The sequence below is a fragment of the Urtica dioica genome, chromosome 11 (genome assembly GCF_054948205.1).
Source record: "Urtica dioica subsp. dioica isolate 48M chromosome 11, U.dioica_male_clone48M_v1_H2, whole genome shotgun sequence".
In the NCBI taxonomy this organism is placed as follows: Eukaryota; Viridiplantae; Streptophyta; class Magnoliopsida; order Rosales; family Urticaceae; genus Urtica; species Urtica dioica.
In genome coordinates this window covers 22949895-22970563 of record NC_142766.1, presented here as the reverse complement: position 1 = coordinate 22970563, position 20669 = coordinate 22949895, and the positions used below count along the sequence as shown (strand labels likewise).

Here is a 20669-nt window from a genome sequence, read left to right as displayed (position 1 = left end):
TTATATTCACCAAAATTATGTTTTGATATTGTTTATGAAAACAAATAATTGGTATTATTTTGATATTATTTATGTAATTTTCTTAATATATATATATATATATATATATATATAATAATAATTAGTTAATAAGGAGAACCTCCTATTAACGCACCTCTTGTATGGTTGACACGTCGGCGCACCAGTGAAAGACACGTGGCGGTGTTATGGTCAATTTTTTTTGTGGCTTTCTGACTTCCTATTCTTTCCTCTGATGTTATGGATTTATTTTCTTTTTTCTCCCGCTCTCTCTTTGTCTCTCCTCTGGGGTTTTCTCTTTTTCTTTTATTCTCTCATCTCTCCTCTCTCTCTCTGAGGTTTTCTCTTTTCTTTTTTTCTTTCATCTCTCTCTCTGCTCTCTCTCTCTCTGTCTCCCACGCGCGCGAGCGTGTGCCTGGAACTAGTATATAAAGAAATCGTAGTGATACTTAATATCTATAAACAATTGAGCTTCAATCTTCTTAGTTGGTGACAATGTTGTTAAATTTTTAGATAAAAGGACAACATAAATCTCCATCTATTTTTTTCTTCTTAAGAAATTGGCCACCTTATGCTAATGTGAGCAAGAAAAATGAATTACTAAATTTATGATTTGAAATTATGTAGTCAACAAATGTAGAAAACTCACCCATATCATTATTTCTTCTTCATAAAAGACATCTTTATTTTTTTCTACCATACTTCAATTTGTTTAAATACTATTAAATTATGATACTTAAAGCCATTGATTTATATTAAAATAACATACATTAAGCTAATGTGAATACTAGCAACGAAATAAATTAGGGAACTTTATAGTCAAAACTATTTTAGTTGTACTATTTTCCCTCTTCGTATTCAACTTGCTGATGATATACTTTTAGGTTAAAAATGAACCTTCTTTACTAAAATGTTGAGACGTAAAAAGACAATTGCTTGGCCATATAGGAGTACAAAAACCTATATGCGTCTAGTTTTGGACATATTAGGTAGCTTGGTGTATAAATGTTATGGGGACTAGTATTCATGAGGTTTTATTTGCTATAAACTTGGACATCAAATTCACATGCCATGTGTAATGGTAGAGTGTTGACCCTGAAAATGATAGGTTATATGTCGTCACCAACGACGTGGCCGATGGGAAATAACATAATATGTTGGTAGCTTTATTATACAATATACAAATGATTCGTCAATAAAGTAACACTTTATATAGAGGCTGAAGGAAAGTCGTGAATGAAGATTTTTTTTTTTTTTTTTTTTTTTTTTTTTTTTTTTTTTAAGGCGTGTGTTTGTGTTTGTGTTTGTATGTGGAACTCCGTCTAATGAAACGGACGTTTGTTGGGGGGTTAGTAAACGTATGCGACGTGAAACGTCAAAGGTAAACAGCTAAACACAATCAAGACTTTTGACCACGAGAAAAAAAAATATCGTGCTTTGTCGGACTTATTCAACAATAATAATAATAATCGTGTAATATGTTGTGTCATCTATGTTTGACTAAACGCAGGAAGACTAGTTTAGTCAATAAGTGGTTGGTGAAGGTGACATGTTTGTGAACCAAACACCTTAATTATTTTGCACTTACTTACGAGTTAAGAGTCAACTAAATTTTTATATTATAATTATTATTCAGGATTAACATGCTAATCTTTCTTCCGGGAACAATCTAAACTGGGCTTGAATAAGATACCATAAGAGAGAGTCAAATCAGCCCGTTGAGGCCCGTGTACTTAAAAAAAAAAAAAAAAAAACCTGTTTACAATGCCTAATCCCACAACCGAACCCAACTTCGAGAATGAATATTTTAAGGCCTGTATACTCAAATTATTCTTTACTGGAAATGACCTCCATTACCTTGTTTCAAACTTTGTTCCTGAAATATATTATTCTTTTTTATTGTGTAGATATCTCGTTTTTACGATGTTTATATTGTTGTTTACATTTTTTTCCCTTTGTTTTTTATTTTTATAGTTTCATTCAATTTTTATTTTCACTTTCAAATTATATGAAAATTAAAAATGAATAAATATTTATGGTAAGTTTAAAAAATTGAGGTATTCATAGAATGAGAATATTCAATTGAAGCGTTTGTGAAATATTTATTTATGGTAACATTCCCTTGTCTTTTTTACTACAAAATTACCATATAGAATTGTTAACTAAATTGACAATTGTGAAATTATACATATTATTATGATACAGATTTGTGAACCTTGTGATTGATCAGAGGTGTATCCATTGAATCCAACATCAAATTCAGACCAAATAGATAGGATATCGTACATTTTGTGTACTTATCTCCAACCAAAAATAATAGAAGCAATTAAATGAAATCATCTTTATCATTGACTTTTTTTTGGGATAATTTTTGCTCTCGTTACTTAAATTTATCTCATCATTTGGAATGTGAGCATGCTTATCGCTTAGATACGCCCTCTTGTGTGTGTATATATATATATATATATATATATATATATATATATATATATATATATATATATATATATTAATAGAATTTGAAAACACATGAAAAGCCTCGTCTTTATGATGTGAGACTCTTACTTTGATTCATCTCGCACCAAATATGATGGAAGATAGAAACACCTAATTTGGTCGACGATTTTTTTTAATGATGGGAATAAATGTGCGCTGGTAATTTTTATTTGCAAGGTAGCTCGAGGATCTTCATAATGATACACGTATAATACTAAAAAAAAAAAATACATATAGCAAACTTCTTATATAAAAGTAATGTAAGACTACAATTTGTACAAAATTTAAAATTATAATCGAATGATAACACATCGTGTTAAAAAGACGTAAAAAATCACATTGATGAGCTAAAAAGAAAAGAGGACAACTAAATTGGAGCACCAATGATGTCAAATTGGAACACCATTTTATAGGCATCAATGTTTTTAAAAGTTGATTAAAAATTATTTTTTTAGGATTGATTTTTTATTTTTTTTTCAAACCCGCCACTTAAAATTAGTGTGGATGGAAGTACTAAGCACTCAAACTATCTCACTTGATCTTTATTAAAATGATTATATCTTGAAATGGACACATAATTTCTTAAATATCAAGCATTTGAAATATTATCGAACTATCTCACAAGTTAAATATTAATATTAAGATAAAAATGATCTTTAAGTTATTTTTTTAGATAGAAATTACTATTTTTTAGACAAAAATGGGCACCATAAAAACACACACATTAAATAAGGTATTTTATGACAACAAAGTAATCCATCTAATTCCACTATATTGTATTATTTATTCGTTTAAAAAAAAATACACTTATTTGTTAAAACAATATTTAAAACATACTCTTATCATTTTACGCGCATATGTGTGATGATTCCTGCCCCCATTTAAGAGTCGTTTTTTTTTCCTTTATATTTTCAATTTCTTATAGTTTTTAATTCAAAGTTAACCTAAATTGTTGTAAAAATAATAAATGAAACATCTGAAAACGGTGTTCTTGAAATTAAATCGATCAAAAATATAATATTAGAAGTAAAGTTGAAAACGGTGGTAAATGTAAGTTTTATTATTTTTATATTTATTTTTAGAATAGATGTAATTTCTTCTTTTTTTTTTTTTTTTTTTTTTTTGAAGGCAGATGTAATTTCTTCTAAAAGCCAAAGGAAAGCAACGGAAATTCCCACTCTTTTCTTGACCAATTTTTGTTTCCATGGCGATTCTATTCACGCTCAAACCCTAACAAAACCCTAATTCCCTTCACGCCATGGACACTCTTCAAGCAGCTTACAGAGACGACGACGAAGAAGACGAGCAGCCAACCACAGTCCCTCCTCCCGCCATCGACGACGCTGCCACCGAGGATATCGCCATTACGTCGCCGGAATCTCCGACGACGGAGCACCAAAACGGCACCGCCAAACCAGAACCCGAAGAAGCCTCCGACGACCTCTCCGAATCCGTCAAGTCCCCGGACAACGACGCCGAAGCCGAAGCCGAGGCCGATGAGGACGACGACGAGGACGATCCGCCTCCGAAGAAGCAGAAACAACTCTCGTCCCTGACCGAGCAGAATCCGACCGTCTTAGGAAGCAGCGGAGCAGAAATCTCCGCCGCGGAGACCACGCCTACGCCGATCGCCGCTGCGTCGAACTCGAAGAAATCGAAGAAGAAGAACAACAACGTTTGGGTCACGAAGTCGACTAGGAAGGGGAAGAAGAAGAGCAAATCGGCGAACAACAATGCGGCCACGGCCGCGGCGGCGGAGGACACCGTTCTGATCGCTCCGGTGGCCAGGTTCCCCGACAAGACCGACGACTCGCCGGAGACGAAGATCTGCCTCTCGAAGGTGTACAAGGCGGAGAAGGTCGAGCTCGGCGAGGACCGGCTCAGCGCCGGCAGCACCAAGGGCTACAGAATGGTGAGAGCCACGAGAGGCGTGGTCGAAGGAGCTTGGTATTTCGAGATTAAGGTCGTGGCTTTGGGAGAGACCGGCCACACGAGGCTCGGGTGGTCGACGGAGAAGGCCGATTTGCAGGCTCCGGTCGGCTACGACGGAAACAGCTTCGGGTACAGAGACGTTGACGGAACCAAAGTCCACAAGGCTCTGAGGGAGAAGTACGGCGAAGAAGGGTACAAAGAAGGCGATGTGATCGGGTTTTACATCAATTTGCCCGGCGGAGCCGCTTTCGCTCCCAAAGACCCGCGCTTGGTGGTGTTCAAGGGTCAACGCTACGCCTGTGCCGCCGATTCCAAGGACGGTCCTCCCAAAGTAGTGCCTGGTGAGTCTTTTTTTTCCTTCTTCTCACTGAGCTTCTAATAAGTTCTCTCTTGTTGGAATAGGAGTAATAACATTGCGTTAAGGATGTGTTTACGAAATCATCGATTTACATATTTATTAGCCAAAAAAATTTGGTTACTTACATATTTATGAGTAGAGGGCAAGAGTGAAATCATCGAAACGCTCAAGCTAGACACAGAGACCAACTATCAGAGATCTTTACTAAGCCTCTGTTATGCTTAGCTAGTGTAAATAATGACTTAGAATGTGTTTCAAGGTTTGGACTTCACTTGAAACATAAATCCCAAAAGCTTATCTTTCTGTTTCCACAGTTGCTCTCACCTTTTAGCTATTGTGGTGTATCCTTAGAATATTTTTTTTCCCGATGGATCATAGAGTGAAGAGTAGTTTGTATCATTTTGTTTTCAGGAAGTGAGATATCTTTTTTCAAAAACGGAGTATGTCAAGGAATTGCTTTTAAGGATTTACACGGTGGTCGCTACTATCCTGCTGCGTCGATGTATACTCTTCCCAATCAACCGAATTGTGTTGTCAAGTTCAACTTTGGGCCCGACTTTGACTTTTTTCCTGAAGACTTTGAGGGACGTCCATTACCGATCCCCATGATCGACGTTCCGTATCATGGGTTTGACACCCAAACCGAGAATGGAGAGTCCAATGAAAAGAAACCTTTGCCTGCGTGAAGGAACACTCGACCCTTTCTTTTCTTTTATTTTCTTTTTTTGTGTCATGAGATGTATCTTAGTTTCATTCTTTTAATTTAATCACGGAGTGACATTAACTTGTGAATTAATTGGCGAGATGTAATCCTTGACAATATGTAGAGGAGAGAAGAACCATGAATGTCAAGCTGTTACAGGAGCTCATTATTTCTACTTCTTTGGGTTCGTGTTAGTTCATCATCTTTGTGATTGCAAATATATTGACCAATTGGTTTCATGCACCTAATTATGGAACACAATGTCTGGTATCTTTTCTGATCAACTTCAAGTTTCCAGCTATTAAAAGGACCGTGAATTTTACCATGATTTTCTGCTGTATGCTTGTAAAATTTAACCTTGTGAATCAAAACAGGTTGTCATCCATCACACGTGTGTAACTTGTGATGGAAAAGTAGGGAATATCTCCCAATTACTAACATATCTCCAATTTGATTACTGTTTTTCTGTCTACAGAGAGTAACCTCGCCAGTGGTAACTTGTTGTCCAAGATATTTCTTTTGGTCTACAGGAAGTTTGACACCCAATCAAGGAACAGATAAGCTTGTTGTCGAGATTGGACAGTTGCAACTGATAATTCTCTGATGGTAAACATTTCTTATTGAGTCACATGTGTGTGCTGATGTTTTATGAAGGGACACTTGATATCAGGAAGAAGATAGTGTTGCTTCATTATAATATAAATTTGTTATACGAAAAACTTTTTTTTTTCTTTTCTTGATTAGTAACTCAGATTTACAATCATGTGGGAACCCCGCTGTCCCCGTACAATTTGGACACGTTTTTTAACTGGTGTGATGATGATAAATTCAACTGATTTAAGGTAGGCCATGTCCATTGCCTCTTGAAACTAGCTGTTGTCACTGTCGAGGCCCAAGAACATTAATGTTTTACAATAAAAAATCAAGGTCGACGAATTTAGTTTTTATGTTTTCTTTCCTCTTTTGTACTGCATTATAGGACTTGGTCTTTACTTAATATCACCTCTTGTTGAATCACACGTACATTTATAAACCTTATCAAGTTCCCAAAAAAAAAAAAACAAGAAAAACACTTCTTTGTAGTATTATATGATTGTTTAAACTAATAGTGTAGAGGAGAATTGAGACCCTCTTGAGCAGACAGTGGATGCAAACTCTGCTGCCTCGTGGTTGGAAAAGTTGCGGTTTTTCTGAACGAAGGACGCTTCTTTAGGTGCTTGAGAGTTCTCTTTGTGTAAAGTGTCCGAACATACGGAGAAGCTCTCTCCTTAAACTTGAGAATGGCGAAGAAGATGAGCCTAAAGGAGACGAGCAGGCAAGCGATGGCCACTAGGTCCCACCACTTCGAATGGTCCAACGAAACGCCGAGCATGGTTTTGAGGACATCTTCGCCTTTCATCATCGTGCCATCGCCCATGAAGGATTCAAATTCAAGCCCGATCATGTCGTTCTTGTACGCTCCCTTTAGAGGGGGAAAAAAAAAAAAAACTATCAGCGAGTTTCTAAGTAGATTTAGCAAGTCTTTCCTAGGCACGATTCTCCATACCTGCAATCCCCAAGTGCCATAGTTGAGGTATGAAATCGGGTATCTCCATATCGGTTTGGGAAGATCAGGCAGTGATCGGAAAAACCCACAAGTCATCATCATGATTGCCTGCATAAGCAGAAAGAAGTCAACCCTTGTTTTCTCATCTTTGCAAAGTCTTTTTTTTTTGCATAATAGTTCGAGATTGTGATTTTGTTACCAGATATCCAGCGCCGATTGTGACACCCATCAAGAAATTCGGAACAAGAGAAGCGACAACCATCATGGCACTCTCTACAGTTGCGATGCAGCCAAGGAGGTCGAGGCTAAAGTAGACGTAACACGAGAGCTCTGGCCTGAATTTTACCATGAAATAGACTATAGTCGAAGTAAACATCGACATCAGAGCCAGGAACGGGAAAGAGGAAATGAAATTGGACAGAACATAAACTCCAACTCCGTAGTGTCCATTTAGTCTTTCCTTGTAAAATATCTGTTTTTTTACAAAGCAAGAGAAAAGTTACCAAGATTAGTTTCGGTGTCTGTTTAATCCCAAAAAAAAAAAAACACCAGTCAAAGTAAAAAAAAAAAAAAGTCATGGACCATGTTTCTTTCACCTTCAACTCTTCAAGGAAAGACGGGAAGCCTCCGATGGACATGAAAGTCATGAAGCCGGCTATGAAGCCGCCACAGGCGCCGCGTGCCAAAATCGCTGTGGAACTCGTTCCGACGTCGAAAAATATGGATCCGACGCAGAGAGAGAGCGCGACGTAGACTGCGATTCTGACCCAGTAATACCCGACATCTCTGCTCATGTTCTTGAGAGATCTACAGATCAACACTGAGAGCTGATTCCACCATTTCGCTTGGCTTCCGTGTCTTCTCTCTGTTGTAAGCCCTTCCTGCAACGCAACAAAATAAGATATAACTTTTTTTTACGGCTAACAATGTTTGCTTAAGAAATTATTCACATCTGCTTACAAGGGACATGATTTCTCGAATCCGTTCTCTAGCTCTCATTGCGTACTCGGAGCATCCGTACTTGTCGACTAGAACGGCTTTGATTTTCGCGATCGGTACGCTCATTAATGGATCTGAAGACACTTCCGTTACCTGAAACATGAGATACGTGTTATTTAGTGTCCCGTGTCCCATTGAATCGTACGAGTAGTAATAGATAATAATAATAATAATGAAAAGGAAGGAAAAAAAACCTACATTGATTCTGCGAGAGTCCATCAGAGTAGACGTCACTTGGTCAAAACCGGAATTGATGCAGCGAAGAAAATGGTCCGAAGGGTTTCTTCTACTCGGACACGGAAATCCAGCTCTGGCGAAAAACTGCAAACATTACGAACGTGAACTTCAGAATCACTAATGCCTCATGTTTTGAATATGCAATTTTTTTTTTTTTTTTTTTTTTAACCTGAACAGCCTTCTTTGCGGGGCCAAAATAAGCAGCTCGGCCACCGGAGAGCAAGAAGAGATCATCGAAGAGCGCGAACACTTCACTGCTGGGCTGGTGAATCGAAGATATGACGGTCCTTCCGTCCCCGGCGATGTTCCGGAGAGTCTGCATCACGAAGAAAGCGGAGGCGCTGTCGAGGCCGCTCGTCGGCTCGTCGAGGAACAATAGGCGAGGCCTCGTCAGGATTTCGAGCGCTATGCTCAGCCTCTTCTTCTCGCCGCCGCTCAGGCCTCTCATGTGCCAGTTTCCGACGATCCCGTCGGCGCAATCTTGGAGACCCATCTCCACGATGGTCGCCTCGACGGTCCGGTCTATCTCCTCCTTCGACAGAGACGAAGGAAGCCTCAGCAGAGCCGAGTATGTTATGGTCTCTCTCACAGATAGTGTCCCCAACAGCAAGTCGTCTTGAGTCACATAGGCCTGAACACAGTGTTGAACTAATGTTCAAATTCATTGCTTCGACAAATGTTTATCGGATTCGTTACATGTTACTTACAGCAACACCGTAGTCTAGTCTCTTTCTCTTCCCATTAAGAAGAACATTCCCGGTGAGAATAGCATTTCCCGAAAGTCTACCTGCAAAAAAAAAACAGCATTATGAGATATACCTGAACAAGCTAAGCAAGAGGCTTTTTTTTTTTTTTTTTTTACCGGCCAGAGAGTCGAGAAGAGTTGATTTTCCAGACCCGGAAGGACCCATGATGGCCATGATCCGACCCGGCTCGGCGAACCCGGTAAGCCCGTCGAGAAGCCTCTTTGTCCTTCCGTTCCCGAAGCTTGGAAGAACAACGCTCAGTTCTTCCCACACCAAGTACATTGATGATGTTTTGTCTTCTCTGGCTCTTCTCGGTGAATCCGCATCGGTGCTCTCAGTCTCAGTCTCAGCCTCGCCGCTTTGGAACTCTATTTCCATGGCCTCGCTTTTCAACCGCAAGAGACAATGGTGTGTGTTTTTCACAAATGGTCGAACAATGACCAAAATATGGCCATGAGCTAGTAAATATACTCAACAAACTACGTGTTGGATATATGTAAGAGAAGAGAAGAAGAAAAAAAGGTGATATGATATAACTAGGTTTTAACAAGTTTGATGATCATTTACTGAGAGTGTGCCAGCTTTCGGTTAGTGGTTATTAAGGAAGTCTGGTAAAAGAGTAATGTTAAGTTTTGTTGTTTTTATTACTGGTGTAACATGTGAAGTAAATAGTCTCACCAACCCAACCCTATGAAGAAGAGAAGACAATAGTGTGCAAAGAGATGTTCTTTTTAAATTTATTGTGTTTTCGCTTTGATGAGATATTAATGAAACAGCTCGATTGGTATGTTTTGTTTTGGTTGTTTATGGCCGTTGTACTTGCTCAACATTTTTTTGCATCCATTTTGATGCAAGTAAATATATAACTACAGTTACGAGGACTTGGTAAAACACATTGATATTTTTATCCAAAAGATTTGACACTTTCTCAGGCCTTTTCGGCTAGATTCGTTTTGTATGCTAAATACATATTGATATTTCCATAACCATTGCTTATTTTATCGCATGAATCCCTTAAACAAACCAAGCAAGTACAACAAACTACACTAACTAAACCAAACACGTCCAAAAAAATTCTGAATGAAAATTTCTTGGTAGTATTATTTTGAGCGTCACCTTTTTTTTTTCCTCTGTCTCAACATTTTGACACTGTTACTTCTCTGTGGTAAGGTTTATAATTCACGTGGATGGTAAAAGTAAAATGTAGTCAACAAACCCACCAAAGGAGCATAAAATTCTAAAAAAGAGTAAAATGAGAAGGTGTAAAATTTTCATTTAATAAGATATGTAGATTATTAAAAGGAGAGAGTGGCATATTGATATTTCAAGTAAGAATGGATTTAAAAAAGGACTTATATGACCCTCTTGTAGTGTCATGATAATCACAACTACCAATATTATACATCCACATTCTGAAACATTATGGTCTTCTCTTTAGCAGACTCACCAACTTACTGACATTTTCTTCTTCGGTATACATTATAATTAATAATCTTTTATCCTCCTTCCTTATGAAATCTCTGCCCACACCATGTATATTTAAATTAATATAATTTATAATACAGTTTTAAAATGCCGGATATATATATTTTCATTTATTCATATTTACTTATTTTGATTGTACGTCGTTCTTCTATGTGTTGCATTAAAAAAATCTGCTCGGAAACTCACATGAAGGTAGAAATAGATCTGCGAAAAAAAACTACAGAACATATTTCTTTGAAATTTTATGTTCTTGTATCACATATATTTAATTACCATCTTAATTTAGACTACTATGTTACTTAAAAAAAAACTAAGACTTCTTTGTTAAGCTAAATTATCAAACATTTGTAGTAAAATTGCATGCTTTGCGATGTTAGTATTACGTTACGGTTTTAATTTTTTTTTTTTATTTTTTTTTTTTTTATTTTTATCGAATACTACGTAACGTTCTAGGTATCAACATCCGTACGATATATATCAATTTATTTTTCTCATTTTCACGTCGAACTGTAAGAGCCACGTGATTGTGTTTGTGGGCGGATTTTTACAAAAAATTCAGTTTTATCCAAAATTACAATATCTTTTCTTATAATATGCCCTCCCTAAAGTTTTTATTTCAGTTTTGCCCCTTCTTATTTGAAGTTCTGGGTCCGCCAGTTTTGGCCATGCCTGATATTTTGCTGGTTTGACTTTGACCACCTTCCTCTTTGGCTGAAAATTGCAATTAATGTAAAGCCTTTAAAAATAATTTTTAATAATATTCATTTTTTTATTCTTAAAAAATAATTAATGCTGCTGAGGAAGACGGTTTAATTTAATTTGGTGGCAGAGTAATGGGCTGCAGATATAACAGGTTCCATTTTCATGCGAGTTATTTATTTTGCATGCATTTATTATATCGAATTAGGTTGGCAAAAATAGAAAGAATGGTGAAATTCTATCATGCTAAGAAACTATTTGAAAGAAAGAAATTATTTGTTCTTTAAAAAAAAATTAAATTAAATAAATCTTTGGAAACGAAAAGAGGCGAAATTCACTTGTTAAGTGAGAGTTATTCCAGGAATTAAAATCAGTGACTGTCGTTTTCATATTGTTTGGTTGTCGTTTGAACATTTAGTGTTGTTTATAATCAGTAGACACTAACTGTCGCAAGTTTATCCAACTTTGAAGAATAGTGTCTAATAATTAACAATTTACTTTCCAAAATAATAATAACAATAAAGAAAACTATATAATACTAATAAACCTGATTTTGTTGAGCAGAGCAAGTAGCAACATGCTAGAAAACACATTATACTTTACAAGTTTGGAATTAAAATCAGTACAAATTATATCGGGACTTTTCCGCAAATTACAAGTTTGGTCTCATTTAATAAGCGACCTCAAACTTTCTTCCGCAATTGTTCCTGTTCCTCCGAAGAGAAGACCACACGTGTCACGAGCTGAGTGGAAGAGATCAAATCAACGTGTAGATGTCCACCGAAGGACGCGGAGCTCGCAGATAATCACCAGTCTATAAATATTGAGATCTACGGCTGAAAAAATATTATTGATTTTCTTTGCGTATGACTAGTTATTATTGATTTTTATGTAACCTTCCCTCTTTTACTCTTTCAGGCTGCTCATCTATTGTATTCTTATTTCACAAATCAGTAGTAGCATTCTTATTATTATCATTACTAATATTATGCTGCTGCTCATTTCATATCAAATAATTCCAGTAAATTAACTTTTTTCTATCTTCTTGAACAAACCGGACTCGTAACAGAAGTTTAAGACTCAAAATCAAGCTTTTATTTATGAAAACTTGAGATTTTCTTAAGTGATTGTCACGTCAACAATAATCTCTAATCCATGAGTTCTTTCGATCTTTGTGTATTATGGATGGCATGACATGGCTGAATTAGTCTTTTCCGGCTAGATAGAAAGAATATTTAACAATAATATGATAAAATAAAAACCATATAATAGTAATAAACCTGATTTTGATGAGCAAAGCAAGTAGCAACATGGTAAAGAAAACACACTACATGGATTTATACTTTACAAGTTTGGAATAAACATCAGTACAAATTATATTGGGAATTTTCCCCCAAGTAACAAACAATAACAACAATGTCATTACTCAGGTAATTACCACTTCACTTCATGTATATTTATAAAAAATATATATATATATAAAAAAAAATTGCAGGGGGACAAATTAATCAGTGAAAACATACTAAATACTAAAAATTTTGACCTCACTCTCGTTCTTATTTCACCATAACGTGGCTCGGAAACAGCAATAACGCAATGGTTTTGGGTTTCTATTGAGGCATGGGAGAGCTGAGACCCTCTTGAGAGGAGAGAGAGTGGAGAGAGGTGTGTCTTCTTGAAGAGAAACTGGGCTTTTTCCTGAAGGAAGCCCTCTTGTTGAGGCGGCTCAAGGCTCGTTTGGCGTACAGAGTTTGGAAGAGCGGCGAGGCTCGCTCTTTGAACTTGAGGATCACGAAGAAGAGCACGCGGTAGAGAATGAGGATCGCCACGATCGCCGCCAAGTCCCACCACTTCGAGTGATCCAGCGGAATCCCGTACATGTTCTCTATGATGAACTCTCCGCTCAGCTTTGGTTGCCCCGGCCACAACGGCTCGAACTCTAGACCAATCAGGTCGTTCTTCAGACCGCCCTGTGACACCAACATTTACGGCTTAGATCCACATTTCTTGTGACCCAAGCAAATTCCAAGAAATAAAAAATAAAAAATTTACCTGAATTCCCCATGAGCCGTAACTGAGGTAGGAAATCGGGTATCGCCAGACAGGCTTCGGGAGATCAGGCAATAAACGGAAGAATCCGGAGGTCATCATCAAAATCCCCTGTAAATCACAAATTATGGATTTAATTAGTTTCTTCGATTATATCGGAAAAAATTTGATTATAAAAACAAAAAATTGGTTACGTAAGCCACCTAAACTATATAAATTGTAAATTAGTCAATCTTTGGTAAATATTTTGTAAATAGCCAACTTGCATACGTGACAGCCTATTAACTACCTATTTTTTTTTTACATGTTTGGCTGTGTTAAATAAGTGTTTTACTAATCTGTTAATAAGTCCACTTGGCTATTTACAAGAAATTAACTAAATGTGGACTATATCTCAATTCACTATAACCGTATGGCTATATAACTTAATAACCCTTATAAAAATGACTGACCATGATCCCGGCTCCGACGATGATCCCCATGAGGAAGTTGGGGACGAGGGAAGCGACGACCATCATGAGGCTCTCGATGACGCAGATGGAGGCGAAGATGTTGAGGCAGAAGAAGACGTAGTGGTCGAACTCGGTGCGAAACTTGACGGTGAAGTAAGTGATGGTCCCGGTGACGAGGGTGATGGCGACGAGGAAGGGGAAAGAGGATATGAAGTTGGAGAGAATGAAGACTGAGACGCCGTAGTAGCCGTTGAGCCTCTCCTTGTAGAAGACCTTCATCTCCTCGACGAAGGAAGGGAAGCCTCCGATGGACATGAAGGTCATGAATCCGGTGATGAAGGCGGCGCATGCCGCCCTCGCGAAGATGGCGGTGTAGCTGTTGCCGACGTCGAAGTAGATGGTCCCAACGCAGATGGAGACAACGATGTAGATTATGATCCTGAGCCAGTAATATCCGACGTCTCGAGACATGTTCACCGACGACCTCCTCACCAGCGTCACCAGTTGCTTCCACCAGCTCGCCTGGCTTCCTACTTTCCCCTCAAACCTCTCTCCCTCCTATATATATATTAAAAAAAATTAGCCAAATAAGCCACCGAAAGTCTAAGAATTGCTAGATAGCCAACCTTTTGTAAATTATTTGTAAATAGTCACCTCAACTTATTTACGGCACTAAAAAAGATAAAAATGTCCAAAAACATTTCTACATATTTTGGGTTTTTTTTTGTCTTTTTGAGTGCCGTAAACAAGTTGAGGTGACTATTTACAGAAAATTTACAAAAGGTTGACTATTATACAAAACGCTATAAGTCAAATGACTATATATATAGCTAAAAGACCCTATATATATTTGTATTTAGGATTATCAGATCATATCATATTGTATCGTATCATATCATACAGTGATGGTGGAGAGTTGTTGGATTCTGGCTCTAGCCCTGGCGGCGTGCTTCGAGTTCTTGTACTTGTCGATCAACGTCGCTCTGATCTCCGCGGTCGCCACGCCCATCAGAGGGTCTGACTGTGGGACTACCTATCAACACAAACAAAACAGCTTTAATTTGTGCTTTGTTGTGTCAAAATAGAATTTATTGTATTTTTTTTTTTCAAAATTAAAGTCACTGAAGATTGTGAATATATTAGTTTTGACTCAATTCCATAAATAAAAGTTTTTTTTTTTTCCTTCCCGAAAGCTCTATATCCCTAGCATGATAGTTTAACTACTATTTTTGCTAAACAAATGATAATAAGAAAAACATGCTCATAATTAATGGCCTAATTAGTACTTACTCGCAATTTTATGGAGCCTTTCATGGTCGCGGCGACCTTGTCGAAGTCTTTGTTTATGCAGCGCAGGAAGTGATCCGACGGGTTTCTTTTGATGGGACACGGAACTCCAGCTTCCGCAAAGAACTACACCAAAAAATATATATATATATACATATTAGAGTCATTTATTTAAGGCCATATTTTTGGCTATTTTAATGAAAACGTGAAATTTTGATTATTTTAATTAGACACTTTGTACATAAAAACAAAAGACGAATCCTTCTCGTGAATATATAAATATAAAATATTATTCTTTGAATACTTATACAAAAAAATGTGGGAGAAAGAAAAAAGATGCACAGCCATTTGTCGAAAAGATAAACTCCGCTTTAGTCAATTAATATCAATCTAAGTAAATAAAAAAAAAGGATTAATTAAGCTGTTACATTTTTTGTTCATAGAATTCCGCTGAAGAATTCAGAGCATGATTAAAAAAAAGTAAAATGTATGTCATGTGAAGAAAATGGTCCAATTCCACCGCTATACGTTGCTAACAGAAGAAAATGGAGTAATCGGGACTCGCGAGTAACCGATCAAGCCGCTAAAGTAGTTATAAACCCCGTTAGCAAAACGGGTCCTATAGAAATCCCATCCATATATGATCCTCTCTCACTTGGATTCGAGAGCATGAAATTTGGAGTATTATTTGAATAATATGAAAAGAATCGTATACCTCGACGGCGGTCTTGGCCTCTCCGAAATAGACGGTCTCGCCGCTGGAGAGAAGGTAAAGCTCGTCGAAGAGCGCGAAGACCTCGCTGCTGGGCTGGTGGATGGACGAGACGACGGTCCTTCCGTCTCGAGCCACGTTCCTTAGGGTCTGAACCACGAAGAACGCGGACGCGCTGTCGAGCCCGCTGGTGGGCTCGTCGAGGAACAGGACGCAGGGTCGGGTCAGGATCTCGAGGGCTATGCTCACGCGCTTCTTCTCTCCGCCGCTCACTCCCCGGAGATGCCAGTTTCCGATCACCCTGTCGGCGCAGTCGTGGAGACCCATCTCCACGATCGTCTCTTCCACCACCGAGCTTATCTCCGCTTTGCTCATGCTGCTCGGAAGCCGAAGGTTCGCCGAGTATGATATCGTCTCTCTCACGCTCAGTGTTCCCAGCAACGTGTCCTCTTGCGTCACGTAAGCCTGATTGTCGTTGCATAAAGAATTACTATCGTTAAATCATATTCATTAAATATGTTTTTCACAAATAATTTTTTGAGCTATTATGTTTATGGGATTTTTTTGTTTAGAAAGATAGTAATCAAACCTATTGTTTTTTTATTAAGCATTTTGGTCATTTTCCTAAATAATTTAATATGGAAATTCAATGTCTATGTAAACCTATATATTTACAACTTGGTAACGTGTTAATTTTGAATTTTGAATTATTTGAGAGTAGTATTTTATTTTTATGATATTTTTAAAATTAAAAACAAGTTATTTATTAGCTTGGTATTTTGCTAAATAATAAAGCTTTTTCTAAATCATTATTAAAAAACAAAATTAGGAACTTATATAGTTTAGTTACTATTTAGAAATAATAAAGCTAATTAATATTATTGCTAAATATTTTGAAACTTACAATAGCTCCGTAATCAAGTCTTTTCTTGCTCCCGTTGAAAAGAATGTTCCCGGTCATTAAGACATTTCTTGAGAGCCTCCCTGTGTCATAAAATACGAGTTATTTAATTAGCACTATAATTACTAATTCTTTTAAAAGGGATCTTTTAAGGGTAAAAATTATTTCTTTTATTATGATAAATTTTGATAGATACCCAACAGATTATTAATTTTGCCATGTTCCATTGGGCAGGGGAGTTTAAGGCAGTTGGTGGAGAGCTGACCCCCCCAATTTAAATAAATAACCAATGTAATGCCACGTGTACTTTCCATTTATTGGACAAGCCGATTTCTTCATTGTGACGGCAAATTGGAAATCTAAGGGCATGTTTGGTAAGCAACTCAAAAAACTGTGTTTTTTAGTTTTTGAGTTGAAAAAATTGAAAACAAAAATTGAAAACATGTTTGGTAAAGTGTTTTCGGAAAAAAATTTCAAAAAATTTTGAAGTTGTTTTGGAAAAAAGTAAAGAAAACTGAAAACAAATAAAAGGTGTTTTTGAAAAAAAATTTATTCTCTTCTCTCCTCTTTCTCCTCATCTTCTATTTTCATTCTTTCAAAAACAAAAATGAAAACTATACCAAACACTTTTTTCAGTTTTTTCACTTTCTCAAAAACAAAAATGAAAACTGTACCAAACAACTTTTTGAAAACAACTACAAAACAGTTTTTCAATACAACTACAAAAATTAGAAAAAAAACTTTTTGAGTTAACTACCAAACACAACCTAAGAATTCAATTTCTGAGCTTCTCATTTAGCTGTACAATAACAATACCTAATGGGGCCGTGATTTTTATAAATACTTGCTAAGTGGTCCATATACTTTTCTTTTCCTTTTTGGAAACATTAAAATGTACTCTGTCAAAAAAATTTGGTATAGAAGATATACTCTAGATTAAAGGTTTATGTTTTTAATTTCTTTTTTACAGTAGTCGAAAACAAGAACAAAAATTGCTTTTTTCCTCTAGATCAAGGCCGTGACGTGTGCGACAATAATAGAAAATATATTAAATAAATAAATAATGAAAAGTATGAGTGATGGTAGTCTACATGAATGGGAATTTTCATAAAGCTGTTGGATATAGTTAACCTTATTACTCGTCACACTATAAGTTGGTAATATCTACTTATCATTCTTCTTAGATCAAACCAATAATGAATTCACTAAAAAAAAAAAAGCAACACATTCTATCTAGTTTTTACTAACTCAAATACTACCCAAGAGGTAATTGGCAAATTTATTTTGCATGAGCTATATCATATGCCAAATTGTTAGGTGGGAGGAAATTGAAGACTTCATGCCAAAAATGCAAGTTGACACGTAAGTTACCATTTATTATGGGCATCAAATGTAAAACTAACAAATGCCCTTGACAACGAAATTAGATGAGAGCCTTTGTTCGAGATATATTGGGAAGCCTCCAAAAAAAACAATAAATTTCATCACCGACACCACTAGTTAAAAATCACATCGTCATAAACCCTTCTTAACTTCTATAATCACACAACTAACTAATCCTATAATCACACCATGTAATCCTAAAACAAATATAAAAAAAAATTCATCCAAAAGACAAGGAATCTCCAAGGATCAAATATAGAACGAATGCCATAAACCAATAATAAAAAAATAAAAAATGCTCCATAATAGGAAGAAAAAAAAAATAAAAGAGGGTGTGAGAGAAAGAAGAGAATAACCTGCCAAGGCATCAAGGAGAGTGGATTTGCCGGAGCCAGATGGGCCCATAATGGCGGTGATTTTACCGGACTCGGCGAATCCTTTGAGCCCATTAAGAAGCCTCTTTGTCGGCCCATTTTTGAAGTTCGGAAGCACAACGCACAGATCTTCCCATACCAAAGAAACCCCTCCTAAACCCTCACCACCACCATTATTATGATAACTCGACGACTCTATTTCCATTCTCTCTCTCTCTCTCTCTCTCTAAAACTCTCTCTCTCTCTCTTTTTATTTCTAAGAGGTGATTCAATAGACTAGTAGTACTATGTTGTGTGTGTGTGTACTAACAATAAATAAAGAAAATAAAAATAAAAATCAGACAGGTGGTGGTGGTGATATAACATGCATGCCCATTTCATTTCTTTTCTTATCATTTACTTTTGGCCTCAATAACGGATACCAAACAACCAACTTTAAATGCTCTGAGTGTGAATCTGAAAAAAAAAATAAAAAAAAAAGGAAATATGTATATTTATAAAGGGTTATTTATTGGTCAGCGCGTTGTGAAGAGATCGGGATATGCATGTAAAAAAAAAGGTGGTTGGGAGAGCTAACGTTGAAATAAATGCGAAATGGACGCGTTACATGCTATCCAGAGCTTAGTGATATATAATTTCGAATGTTTCTATTTTGCTCTCTGTTTGTTTTTTTTTCACCTATTTATATTTCAAATATTTACTAAACCCAGGTGATGAACTATTCACGAACCTTGTATTTTACCATGATAGTTACACTTCTTTCTGAACAAACTGTAATGTATGTACGACTACATTTGATTTTTTTTTTCCCAACTAGTTAATGGAGACTGGCCGGGAAAAAAAATAAGTATACTTAAATAATGTACCAAGTACGCAACTTCATTTTACTGTTTATTATTTCCTAAAACGATCATAATGTTTGAATTGTCACATGTATATGTGAACAAGAAAATGTTCGGTTTTCCTTCCATTGCCGTTTTGGTGTTAAAAACAAAATTCGATAGTTAATGGATTATTTAAAATGTGCGGCTGAATTTCTACAAGGGAAAATATCAATAATATCCCTCGTGTTTAATCGAAATGCGAGCTTTATCATCTCTATTTTTAGAAATATCAGACATATCTATTTAGTTTAATATAAATGACATATACCTCTCCTAAGAAAATGTTATATTACAAATATCACCATTTTCGTTTATTTTTTTACAAAAAAATAATTTGAACTCCCCAAAATACCCGTAATAGAATAAATATTTATTTACTATTTTATTAAAAAAAATCAAAATATCTCTTCATAAAAAAAAATCCTCAACTTTTTATTAAGAAATTTTTTTAATTTAATTTTTTGTATATAGAATAGAAAATAAAAATTATTTCATTAAGGGTATTTTTGAAAATTCAAATTATTTTTTGTAAAAAATAGACGAAAATTGTGATATTTGTAATATAACATTTTTTAGGTATGTATATGTCATTTATATTAAACTGAAGAGATATATATGATATTCCTAGAAATGTTGGGGATAAATATCGTATTTCAATTAAACACGAGGGATACTCTTGATATTTTCCCTTTCTACGATTAAATTTATTGTAGAGGAGCATAGAAATGTATGTAGTGTTACAAGTGCGTTGATAATTTTTATAAGTAATGGGTCTGTTTTCGTGATCAACAGAAATAAATTCCACGCCAAATTTTTTACGACAAAAAAATAAGTTATGAGTTTGTAATAGGGACCTTTGTAATATATTTAAAAAACGATCTTTTAACTGTAAGGTGGGGTTGTATTATATTTTTATTCCATAATTACAACTTAGGTCCTTTGATTCAGCTGATACGATTATCATATTTTCCAAGAGATATAATTAAATTTCAATACAGGTGGTTCAATATTACTGTAAGGACTAAATAAGTATAACCATCCAAATACAGCTCAATGATATGGTCCGTTCTTCAATGGCCGGTCACCGGTTAAAGTCAAACTATTACTGAAATTAAACAGCTTTTCATAAATATTAATTGCATCCATTCCCTTTTTTTTCTTCTTTTTTTTGTCAAAACAATAAATATTTTGTAATGGGAACTATATGAACATATGTACTGGTGGGGTTGCTATCTCTTTTGTTTTAATATATACCGTTATGGTTTGAAGACTTTGAACTTTGAGCTACTTGACAAAAGTTTGGTATATATAACCGGAAGCGTTTCAAAGTGGATATATTTGATATGACAAAAGAAAAAAAAAAAAAACTGATATCACCGAGTTATTAACCATCCTTAATTACAAGCAA

General features: G+C 35.9%; 3 protein-coding genes across 3 annotated transcripts; 1 reads left to right on the top strand and 2 right to left on the bottom strand.

Annotated features, from left to right (window-relative positions):
* The first annotated feature begins 3645 nt into the window (after positions 1-3645).
* On the top strand, positions 3646-5682 carry TRO (histone H3K4 methyltransferase TRAUCO). The gene is made up of 2 exons (XM_089601661.1): positions 3646-4787; positions 5216-5682. The coding sequence occupies exons 1-2, from the start codon at positions 3773-3775 to the stop codon at positions 5488-5490; spliced, it is 1290 nt and encodes a 429-aa protein (XP_089457787.1). The 5' UTR covers positions 3646-3772; the 3' UTR covers positions 5491-5682.
* A 662-nt stretch (positions 5683-6344) lies between these two features.
* LOC149382584 (ABC transporter G family member 15-like) lies at positions 6345-9354 on the bottom strand. The gene is made up of 9 exons (XM_089601114.1): positions 9152-9354; positions 8997-9076; positions 8459-8920; positions 8251-8373; positions 8014-8145; positions 7650-7934; positions 7253-7525; positions 7054-7161; positions 6345-6969 (listed from the first exon to the last, which is right to left on the bottom strand). Exons 1-9 carry the CDS (start codon positions 9315-9317, stop codon positions 6610-6612), a joined length of 1989 nt encoding a protein of 662 aa, XP_089457240.1. The 5' UTR covers positions 9318-9354; the 3' UTR covers positions 6345-6609.
* A 3179-nt stretch (positions 9355-12533) lies between these two features.
* On the bottom strand, positions 12534-18671 carry LOC149382583 (ABC transporter G family member 15-like). Its single transcript, XM_089630673.1, has 8 exons — positions 18360-18671; positions 16624-16703; positions 15723-16184; positions 15011-15133; positions 14622-14753; positions 13721-14278; positions 13272-13379; positions 12534-13189 (listed from the first exon to the last, which is right to left on the bottom strand). The coding sequence occupies exons 1-8, from the start codon at positions 18580-18582 to the stop codon at positions 12830-12832; spliced, it is 2046 nt and encodes a 681-aa protein (XP_089486799.1). The 5' UTR covers positions 18583-18671; the 3' UTR covers positions 12534-12829.
* Between the last annotated feature and the right edge of the window lie 1998 nt (positions 18672-20669).

Coding starts and splice junctions, on each gene's coding strand:
- TRO (XM_089601661.1), top strand. CDS start 3,773: ATGGACACTCTTCAAGCAGCTTACAGAGACGACGACGAAGAAGACGAG. Junction 4,788..5,215: donor TCCTCCCAAAGTAGTGCCTG/GTGAGTCTTTTT, acceptor TTTTGTTTTCAG/GAAGTGAGATATCTTTTTTC.
- LOC149382584 (XM_089601114.1), bottom strand. CDS start 9,317: ATGTACTTGGTGTGGGAAGAACTGAGCGTTGTTCTTCCAAGCTTCGGG. Junction 8,374..8,458: donor CCGCAAAGAAGGCTGTTCAG/GTTAAAAAAAAA, acceptor TAATGTTTGCAG/TTTTTCGCCAGAGCTGGATT. Junction 7,526..7,649: donor CTTTCCTTGAAGAGTTGAAG/GTGAAAGAAACA, acceptor GTAAAAAAACAG/ATATTTTACAAGGAAAGACT.
- LOC149382583 (XM_089630673.1), bottom strand. CDS start 18,582: ATGGAAATAGAGTCGTCGAGTTATCATAATAATGGTGGTGGTGAGGGT. Junction 16,704..18,359: donor TCTCCTTGATGCCTTGGCAG/GTTATTCTCTTC, acceptor TTTATGACACAG/GGAGGCTCTCAAGAAATGTC. Junction 14,279..14,621: donor AACAACTCTCCACCATCACT/GTATGATATGAT, acceptor ATATATATATAG/GAGGGAGAGAGGTTTGAGGG.